At 28.6% G+C, this 11468-nt stretch overlaps 2 protein-coding genes across 7 annotated transcripts in view; both read right to left on the bottom strand.

The window, feature by feature from the left end:
* Positions 1-9790, bottom strand: part of LOC108687120 (protein croquemort) — an 11517-nt gene extending 1727 nt beyond the window's left edge. Inside the window, exons 1-7 of one of the 5 annotated variants that reach the window (XM_018192727.1) lie at positions 7103-7259; positions 5773-6000; positions 1380-1518; positions 1147-1298; positions 759-900; positions 462-665; positions 178-389 (exon numbers count right to left, since the gene is read on the bottom strand). In XM_018192727.1, coding sequence (XP_018048216.1) covers positions 178-389; positions 462-665; positions 759-900; positions 1147-1298; positions 1380-1518; positions 5773-5843 — 920 coding nt within the window. In that variant the 5' untranslated portion in view covers positions 5844-6000; positions 7103-7259. Of the gene's footprint in view, positions 1-177; positions 390-461; positions 666-758; positions 901-1146; positions 1299-1379; positions 1519-2765; positions 2980-5772; positions 6001-7071; positions 7260-9556 lie in introns of those variants that run through there. The other 4 variants (XM_018192729.1, XM_018192730.1, XM_018192732.1 and 1 more) reach the window with 4 other exon arrangements.
* Positions 9791-9952: 162 nt separating this feature from the next.
* LOC108687140 (intraflagellar transport protein 57 homolog) overlaps positions 9953-11468 on the bottom strand; it is a 3270-nt gene continuing 1754 nt past the window's right edge. For both annotated transcript variants that reach the window (XM_018192761.1, XM_018192762.1), the window contains 4 exons: positions 11292-11400; positions 11028-11224; positions 10723-10867; positions 9953-10448 (listed from right to left, as the gene is read on the bottom strand). In XM_018192761.1, coding sequence (XP_018048250.1) covers positions 10285-10448; positions 10723-10867; positions 11028-11224; positions 11292-11400 — 615 coding nt within the window. In that variant the 3' untranslated portion in view covers positions 9953-10284. The remainder of the gene's footprint in view (positions 10449-10722; positions 10868-11027; positions 11225-11291; positions 11401-11468) is intronic.

Below are 11468 nucleotides of genomic sequence, written 5' to 3' on the forward strand. Positions count from 1 at the left end.
AATGCTACATCTTAAAAAAAACAAGCCGAAGATACATTTACCATATAAAAACTAATAGTAGGAGTTAACAGCAAATGAATGGATTAATATTTAAATCGAAGCTTCATTTATTGTAATAATATAATTAAGTTAAATTTTCATATTAACTTAAATTATAATGTTTTTATAATCACTCACGTGCAAATATCAGGAACAAATACAGATATCGTATCATTGTTCGCTAAAGGTGGCCAAAAATCTCCCAATGTTCCATGTATCATATTACAAGAACCCGTATAATCATTTGTTTGGTTACTATAATTCCATTCTTTTATCATTCCCATGCCATACAAATTATTTGCTCCAGTTAACATATTGAATACGCCGTCGTAAGTAGCCGAGCCATTTCTCTATGAAGAAAAAAGAAATGATTTTTATGTTTGAGATCATTGCTTGATGCACGTTTGATTCGTTGTACTCACCGCATAGAACCATGCAAATTTAGAATAAGGTAAATCAGTCACATTCATCTTTTGCACAAGTTCCAACAATGTGTCGTTGAATCCTTCAAACATCAATGCCTTCACGCTTTTAGTTAATATTAGCTTTTCTCCTAAACGTATCATAACTCTATTGACTATCTTGCGTATAAGCATAGGCTTACTTTTCACCGCAGTTGCAATCGTCTAAAATTAGATAAACAATATAATAATTAATATAACAACTGAATATTCAATGTAAAAAAGTGTGCAATTGATTGTCAAATAATTTCGCCTTACCACAACTATCGGATTTATGTTTGTAACTTGATCGGTTAACTTTCCATTCGACATAGATTGCTCAAAAAACCAAACTTTCTTCCTTTGAAACGTGACGGTTCCATTTTCATTCCATACTCGGTTTACTTTGTAATCGATTTCTCTGCAAAAAAGATACGTAAAAATCTGATATAACATCATGATTTTTATGTCCATTTCCATCAATGTAAATTAACTTTAATCTCGGTTCAACTTATTCTTTGTCTTTTTCTAATTTTTAGAACTTGAATTAACCTCAGAACTTTAAAACTTTTTCTAATTTTTAGAACTTAAGTTGAACCGAGAAAGTTAATCTACATTGGCGGAAACGGACATTAGAGTAATAGAACTTTTATGAAAATAATGTTACCGAAAAACATAAGGTCCCATTTCCTGAAAATGTGGTTTTACACCTGACTCATGTGGATTAGTCCAATTGAACATGTAGAATTTCAGGTACATTGGAATAGGAGTTTCCACCCACATATTGAAATTGAAAGATGTTTGCGTTAACGTCATTAGCTGCATAGAAATGCATATATATTACACATAATCTTTAACATAAATATATTGATGTAAAGTTTTTCTACTCCTTGAATATACCTTTGTAAATAGCAATTCATACAGCAAAGTAGCCCAAAGTGATCCTGTGATGATGCCAAGAGTCATGATTATTAAACCGACGATTGAGATTATTATAACTTTTTTATAGGATCGCGCCATTTTTACGGGAACTACAGGTCTGAAAGCAATAAACAAACGTTAATCATCATTTCTCTTTTAACTTTTACTATGATATGAGAATTTTCATTTGCCATACTTGAATCAATTATTATAGCATTTCTTAATTATATAATTAGAAAATTAAAGTCGTTTAGAATACGCAGAAATTCCATTTAGCATCACAAAATGATGTTAAACAATGCAAAATAAAATTCAGAACTTTAGAATAATATACTTAAATTACAATCAAAAATGTTATGAACCTACTTTCTAAATTCTTTGGAGTGGAATCTCTAAAGATTGAAAATTGAACATTTTGAAAAAGAGTGGCTTAATTTTCAATTTTTAAGAACGAGCTTCATTCCAAAAGTTTTAGAGAGTAAAAAAAAAAAGAGGCATTCTCTTTTTTATGTTGGGAAACTCAGTTTTGATTATAAGAAATCTATTAGAAACCAGGCAAGAGTTTTGCTACAAAAATATTTTGATTAGAATTGGAGTAAAATGACACATATTTGAAATATAAACACAGATTACGATATATTAGAAATATTTTTTTTATAAATATAAGTGAAAAAAGTTGCAATTCTCTCAGTTGCGACATCGCTGATTACTACATATCTCCAAACTTAAATTCAAGCAAATTCTTTCCCACAGAAATGATTTTAAGAGTTTAAGAGTTGTGACTTTTGATAAACAAGCTTTTGATAACAAAAATTATTTATAGATTTTATTTTAATTAATTAGAAACAACACAAAAAACTTACATTAAAAAATTCTTACAAATAATAAAATGGACACTGTTACACAATCGAAATAAGTAATGTAGTGTAATTATGGGTTACGTATTCACGGAACAACGAATGTGTTGTGTATGATAGTAAATATTATGTTAGAGGTACACAATGTACCGGGTGGTCATACATAAGGTGAGCGTCTCTGAGAGTTAAACATAGCAATAACAAAAATTATAAACTGGTGAAAATCAACGCTCTATTCATTACGTTTTAATTAAAATCAGATGACCATTCCTGAGAAACGCATAGCTCTCACATCAGCCCTCGCGTGAGAACCAGTTAAAAGATCTCTGAGATACTTCGTGAACACTGTGTATATGTTACACGTCAGTCGGAATGTCAGAGTTGAACGTAAACAAACGATTTCAACAACTCGTTCGACATCACAAGAAAAACAGCATTTGCGAAAATATTAAGCTATAACATTATGCAAATGCGATATATGTATTTGGTATATATTAACCTATCTTACCGTTATTTATCTCGGTAAGAATCGAGAATGAACGAGAGACAAAAGGGCGAATTGTCTCGCGTTAAAGGGCCTGCAGCACCTCGATCACGGAAGATCGCAATTTTTTCACAGTCTCGCATGAAAATTTCATAATATATCATCGGGGAAGACGTACGCGAGTCTCTCAATGAGGCTTTCTTTTTTCTCTACTACACGTAATACACCATAGTACAGAGTACGATACACTTTCTACACTCGATACAGTCGATATTCTAGTCTGTGTATAAAAAGCAGCATTGCAGTATATATCTATAGATTATTGTCCCTATTAATGTGCCCCTTTTTAGCCAATTTGCTTATTATTGAATTAATTATTAAATATTGTAGCTTTTATCTGCTTGCTATCAATATCGGGTTTTCAACTACTTCTTTTTTTTACAATATTTCTTTAATCTAAAAAATGTTAATACTTTATAATGCTTTTGACAAAAATAAAAAGCTGTTTTTGTTTCTATTAATAAGTCCTCTAAGCGACTATGGCCTTATTAAATATGTCCCCAATGTGTTTGTGTGTCTATCCACATTTAACTCATTTTAACATACAGTTACTAAAACAGGTAATAAATTTAAGCTAATTATTTATGTTAATATTACATAAATCATTATTTCAATCATATTTATTTCAAAGTACACTTATAACACAACGTTCTCAGCTCCAATACAGGGCACATTAATAGGGATAAGCTTAAAATCTTGCGATATGTATTCACATAAATTCCTCATATCTTTCGAAAAATATTTAAAATATTTTAATATTAAAAAAATAAAATATTATCTTTCTATCGTATGCATTGATAATTTAACTTAACAAAAAAAAAATTTTTTTTTCTTATTTATTTGTGCTAGTTTTCTTTATGACTTATTGAAATACATGATTACTTATTGAAATACAAAAGCACACTCAATTTGTGCCTCTGCTGAAAAGTTCCCAATTGAATCCCAGTTGAATTGTTTTATTTTTGCGTAAAATTTGGGCACAATTTTCATTGGTTTAAAAGTTGTTTAATTTTTTTTATTGTCTTGATTTTTATATAAAATCGTTTTTGTAGTACCTATTCATTTGCAAATTTAATGAACAAGTAATATTACATCACTTGCATAAGGGCTTTTTGAGTTTGTTTCGCAGATGCTACGCTATGCTACGTGAGATGATAATTAAATACTTTCTATTTATAATAATGTACAAGTCGACACAAATATCGTTAACTTTCTTTGCATTCTAATAACGAAGACAGAACGATATTTATGTTACTAATGAATAAAAAGCACTCATTAATATCCCAGCAAACGGAAATGGATTGAAATGAATTGAAATGGATTCAGATTTTCAGAAATATTGATTCACGAATGTTAAAATGAACGCTTTTCAATCCTGAATGCATTTTTATTCATTTATAGGAATTGCATGGAGCATATCTCTATGTCTTTTAATCTAAAAATAATATTAATTTTTTCTGTGCATTGTGAATATTGTTCAATTCAAAATTTTGCATAGGAAATGCAGTTTTTCAATCCAATTGCATCCAATTGAATCCAATTAAATCCAAAAAAAAGTATTCGCTACTTAAATACGCATTCAGAAAAATTTCAATCCATTTTAGTCTATTCTCATTTGCTGGGGTAGCCAAACATTTTTAATGTTATTAAATGTCGAGTATGGGAATAAATAATACAGAGATGAAGATAATGAAAGTACTTTGCGTTGTATACTTGATAGAGCAAGTCTAAAAATGTATGAAAATCAAAAGCAAAATAATGGAAGAAGCTACATCCAAATCATAGGTAAAATATTTATATCGATATCACTGCATTAATATTAATTTAAAATTTTCTTATTACAATATGAAAAGTTCTAACGTTCTAAAAAGTAAAAAAATTTTTCATTTGTTAATATATGTATAGATTGAAATTTATGTATTTATTACATATATTTATTACATATATTTTTTATTTTATAAAAATATATTTTATAAAATATCTTTTACATTTTATAATTAAAAAACATTTTATAATTAAAAAAAAATGTATATATATTATTATATTTTAAATTTCAATATCGTAAATTCTTTATTTCACATTTACTCTTCATTTTCCGATTCGCCTTTCCATTAAAATGCTTTTTATAAGAATTTTGTCTTTATATAATAGTAGTATTGAACATTATATTGCACTCTACAAAATATTTTTAAGCGAAAATTGAATGAACAATGCAATGACTAATAACTGGCATGCTCTATTTATTTTGAACGTTATTTTAAACGGCCATTATTCATTGATTATTACGAGAGGTTTGAAATGAAGGTTACAAAACACGCACCGATTTAAAATAAACTTATCTACTATCATTCTAATGATAGTTGGAAGTCCTCGAGGACATTAGATATATTTGTAAAGTCATATTTTCCTGAATACATTTTTTAGTTTTGGATTTCTGTCGGAATATTCTCGACATTCCAATTTTTTATTCTGCTATTTTGCCGGAAGTTTTCACAGCACACTATGTTTTATGATTTCTCTGAAGTAATTATAATTAACTTCCTCGTTTCCCATGTCCCATATATATATGTAACGAATAAATTTTTTTATGCTTCATTTCATACTATTTATTCATATTATTTCTACTAGAAGCAAAATTGTGAAGAAAAAGTAAAAAAAGTAAAAGAAGAGATCGAGATAATAATGAAAAAGTTAAATAATTAGAGGAAGTTAAAAGAAATATCTCATTAGAAAAAAAATTTAAAAATCTCATTAGATATCCTTTTAATTAAAAAAATGTTATCGAAAAAAAATTATATCCTGGATATATTTATTTATAATATGTATAATTTATGATGATTCTTCGTTCGAGAAGATTTTAGAAAATTTAATCAAAGAATCAATAGATAAATGTAAAAATATTCATTGATTTTTATTATCAAGATTTATATTGGCTCCGATTATACTAACTTGAAGAATCTTAAATTCTTACCGTACTGATGTTTGCGTAGAGGTTGCATTTCTGCACGCTATAGGTTTTTGTGATTCGAAAAAATCAACCATTTCTCTCTCAAATATCTCGCATCCGAGGAAAAAGTAAATAACAGCAAGTCGCTTTTGTCGATTTCTTCACCGAGAAATTAGTTTCAAGTACAACCGGGCGTCCTCGAATTACTCCGCTTACTTTCACATTAATAGTCACAACGAACAGAATGGAAATCTGCCATTTACAGAAATCAAATCCCTAAAATGTTGTTTCTATATTTTTCCCCATCGCTTATTCGTGTGTCAGAATTAATAACTGTTGGGCTCAAAGTCTAATCACTGATTGAAAATATCAATCATGATGACAAATGAGACAAATGATGTCAACAATATTATTATAAGATTTCAAATGCTTTTTTCTGATAAAATTGAATATCGTTAATAAGCGAAAGGTTGCTTCACTTTTATCAAGTTAAGATAAGATCCTCTTCGAAGTAGTCACAAGATATTTCTTTGATTTCATCTATAAAATGATGAAATTTTATTTCATGATAACTCGTGTTTATGTAATCTATATCGAGATCAACATTTTCCGAATTTCTTTCTGAATTAAAAGCAATAACCGGCAATTAATAATCTTATATATTATTGAATTAAAAACAAATAAAAAACGCACGATTCTGAACGAAATTGATTATAATAAAGTATGATCCCAAGAAGATCGTTAATTAATTCTCGACTATAGCAAAAATCATTTGAACTTGAAGCGAAAAATTTTAGATAGTTATACAATCTGTACTGAAATTTTCTAAATTATAGGTAAAAAATCTTTGAAATCTATTCAATTGTCATAAGGAGCAAGTTGATTTTGTACTTTAACGCTTTAAAACTTAGGTATAATTTTCATAGTTATATATATAATTGAGAATCAAAAACCACGAAAAAAGCTTCGAGCAACTCCAAAGTTTCTATGTGATTTTTTTCCACATTTCATACATTGAAAAAAAAATTAAATTTTAATAAATATTTGAATAGTAAATATTTATTTTTTTTTCTAAGTAAATATTTACTAAATGTAAATATTTATTTGATATTAAAACCATTAATTTGATTAAAGTATCATTCTTTATTGAATAAACATTTATTTGTTATAAATAAATGTTCACTTAGTACTATTCAAAAAAATATGTATTAATATTTAATAAATTTTTTCAATGTTACGCACTATTGATGAAATGATTACAAGTAGCTTGTAAGCAAGTGTTGCTCTCATTGATGAATTAAGATTAATCGAGATGATAATTACATCGAGATAAGCGATAAACCATAACTGGCACCTGTTAATGCAATCCCAATCGTGATATCTCTTAACACATACGATGTCCCTTTTTTCGTAACTGTACACCTTACTTTACACTTGTGCCGTCTTCTAAGACGGTCATTTCGACAGCCTCGATACCCTCGATCATTACGATAGATATGACATGTAGCTTCCACGTAGGAAAGTCAAAGACTATACAACGAGCACGACGCATAAATGGAACCCACAGATTTTTATTCGTTAGATGAGGTAAGCTAATGACTAATCGTTTAATGAACAAATAACTGGAATTATAAATGAGAGACAAAGCGATACGGCTACATTAATAATATCGTCTATCTTTTACCGCTCAAAGTTCAGATTTATTCATGCGATTGGAGACATGAGAGATACTTGAAATAAATATTTGCAGATTGCTTGATAGTTGTAGATAAATGTGTTCGATTGTAATTTAATTGATATATCAAACAAAAGTTAATCAAATATTTTTTTCAAGAGTATTATGTAATTGAGGATAAAGATTTGCATAACAAATATTCTGAGTAATTTATTTCAAAAAAGTCGAAAGAAATTATCAAAATATATTATTTAGGACTTCAAATTTTTATATTACAATTATATAGCGAAATAATCTGAGAAAATCTGAGAATCTTTAAAGTTAAGTTGAAAAATAGCATACATTCTCTAAAAATCGATATACTTAATCAGGTTCTTAAACATGATATTTAGAAACTTAAGTGAATTAAAAATAAAAGTTTAGAAAGGCTATGAACCAAATAACAACAAAGTAAATGTGTAAATATAAGAAACAAATATAATTATCATGATCTAAAGCAAATAACAAAAAACGTTTCGAGCTCGATCGGGTTATCTTCAATGTTACATATAAACATAATTAAATAGAACAGATGTATTATTGAACCATGTTATGTGATGCATTTTAAGTGAATTAATAAATTTAGAAAAAAATTTTACTAAAATTTTACTGAAATTCATTGAATTAAGCTATTATAATTTCCTTTGTTTTTTTTTTAATATATGATTTTAGAATTGTAATCTTTGTTTATGTAATATTACCCAATTATATACACCAATTATGAGTCATTTTCATTTATGATGTCATTATGTATATTATGCATCATTTTATAAAGAAAGCAAAATAAATTTTTCATTCTATGATTCATGTGCTCCCATTTTTTCTTATCAAGTATAAGTTTGAATTCATTTATGTAAATATTTCCAATGTAAAAAGAACATATATATTTGAAATAATTCATTTGCATGTTGAAATACAGTTTTCTTTTGATATTAAAATATAGTTTGTTAAAATATAACTTATTTTTTTTACATTAATTATTATACATATAATATGTACAAAATATGCTCGACAAAAGATAAGCATATAAATAAAATAATTATATAGAAAAATTGTGAATTATTTATTGCTATTTATATTCCTTATTTTAAGCAACACAATTTTTAAGTGAAGAAGTAAAAAAGTTTTTGTTAGTTGCATATCAACAAAATAAATGGTTATATATATATTCAAAAATGTTTTTAGTATATATTTATTATTTTGTTTATTATAAACATCGTTACTGTTTAATATTTATCATATTGTTTAATTTACTTAATATGTCAGTAATCTTTCGCGCACAGCAGCGATATACTGAGTGCAAGTAAAAATGTGAAGAAATTGTGAAAGTGAAAGCAGCGAAGAGAAAATATCTCTTCGGTAATTGCGTGGCATCGCACGATTCGAACACGTATATCCAAAAGGAAGTCACATCCTGCTATAAGATAGAGAAACAACATGATTCAGGTTTTGTCCACGATTCACGTTTACAAACTTGTACGATTTAGCACGTACGTTTTATTTTTAACTTCGAAGTTTCTCGTAAAAAAATCGTAATAAGTAAATGCATTACGCGAATAAGTGTGAAAGTCGATTATTTTATAAATTCGATTATAAAAAAAGGGATCTGTCCGTAAACTCTATATTCAAAAAAAAAAATTAAATCGAAATATGTCTTCTATACCTTCGCAAAACAATGAATTATGTTATTGACGATGCTAGCATCTAATAATGACAGTTATTGTCTCGTTGAATTATTTTTATCATTGATACCGATACATACTGAATGTCACATTTTATTTTAACAGCGCGTAATTGCGAACATTTATCAGCGGCAAATTTTTCCGCTTGCGAACGATAAAAGCAACACACCCATCACGAATCAATCTCCACACTAACAAAACAAGAGTATTTCCGTGATTTAATTTTAACAATCGATTCCCCGATGGATATACGAGATAATCAGGAGACCTTTGATAGTTGTTATATCATTTGACGATCATCTCATATCGATATAGTATCGATATTAACAGAACGAATAAAGAATTGATAACAGATTCACTGCTGGATTCTACTGCGTAAAATCGAATAATTAAAAGAGTTCTTTTTACACACCTATTGTTCTCGAAGTCCAAGTCTATTTTTTACGTCCGTCTCGCCTGCACTGAACGTGTGTCTGACAAACTCGACTCGAATTGCGATACCAATGCGTGAATATGCGAATATCGTGTGCAAGCTCGCACATCGACTGTGTCGCGCGCGAACAATCGCCACGAACGTAGATTCGTGCGAGGTAGCACGCAATCTCGTAGTATCACTTTTTTTTCGTTCATCGGTCTTTTACACGTATATGTGTCGATCAGCTAAATAATCAACAACTTGAGACTACGAATCCGATATACGCAGAAAAAAAAGAAAAACATAATTACGGAAAGTGCTGAAGGATATTTCGAATCGGATAAGACATGATTGATAAAATCGTTATGTAAAAAAAAATCAAAAAATCCTTTTTATTTAACTGAGATATTATGTCAGTGTTGATTGACAATTATGAGCTAGGTACAAACATATAAATTGCATAATAATTTCACACACTGCGGTGCGATTCTTTTCAGTTCTACGTAGTTACGTTGTCGCAACTTCGTTAGAGGCAGAATTGGACCCGTAATGACACATACAATAGGTCTGTTTTTTATTCCTTCACTGGACTGTACTAGAAACTCTCTTTCTCGCTTTCATCAAATATCAAACATGTACTTTAATCAAGAGACTAGACTACGTAACATCACACGTTGGACGAATTGAAATATACAAACATAAGTAATAAAGATGTACAACGTGCGTTAAATTACTGAAGTACTCGTGCTGTTCATATCCTCTCGTAACTGTGTCCGATCCCGTACTCTCGCGCACATCAAGCTGTATTCCAACACGCCGATTCGAATATTCATCTCGGAGATTTCATTCTTCATTCTCGTGATCATTTTCTTTATATTAATAAGCGGCGCTGTAAATACATATTAGAGTAAAAATTAGATATTTGATATCTAATACATTTTAGAGTAGAAACATAGAGTTAATACATTTTAGAATAAAAATTAGATATTTGAACCACGTCGGAATAATATCTATCTCTCTCTAAATTCTTTGGAAATCTCATTCCAAAGAATCTCATTCCAAAGAGTAAAAATTGAACCAGTTAAAAAAAAAAAGAGTAGCTCAATTTTCAATCTTTAAGAGTGAGATTTACTCTAAATGTTTTAAAATAAATTTATACTTACTTCCATCAGTCATGCTGGAACCTCTCTCATCCATTTCCCTCTTCACATGTTCCAACTCCTCCACTAATTTATTAAGAACACGCGTTCGTTCGGTAACACCACCACTAACGTCTCTGTATTGTTCCTTGACTTTCGATAATTCTTCCTACATTAATTATTATAATTGACATGTCACTATCTGTATGTGTAATTTAACAATACGTATAAAAAATTTAATATAAAAATATAATAAATTTAATAATATAATAATATTTAAGTTAAATATAAAAATATAATATTTGAAAATATAAAATTGAATAACTCACTTGCAACGAGCGATAATCTGTTAAAGATGGTTCAAGTTGCTTGTTAAGATAAGTTTCCCTAGTCTTAATCTTGTCTAAAGTATTCCCGATATCAGTGTAGATTTTGTTCAAGTGGGTCTTTGTACCGCTCAGATTGGTCGTGATATTCGTACGCAATTGTTTCATCTGCTCGAGATGCGCTCTCCAATCTCTTGAATCTGCGATAAATTAAAGTATATAATAATGCTCGTTTTACTTAATCGATTTTCATTCAAAAATATTTACCTGTCTTAACAGTCACTTTCAAACGAGGTAGAACTTTTTCTAATTCTAATTGCCACTCTTCCCTATTAGTCGTAGATTCTAAAATGCTGTCTAATTTTTGCGTCTCGCTCTGGAACGTAAAAAAAGCTAGAGCTTGATGATTTTAATATATTAATATTAACAATATATATATATATA

Source organism: Atta colombica, unplaced genomic scaffold, assembly GCF_001594045.1.
Source record: "Atta colombica isolate Treedump-2 unplaced genomic scaffold, Acol1.0 scaffold200, whole genome shotgun sequence".
NCBI lineage: Eukaryota > Metazoa > Arthropoda > Insecta > Hymenoptera > Formicidae > Atta > Atta colombica.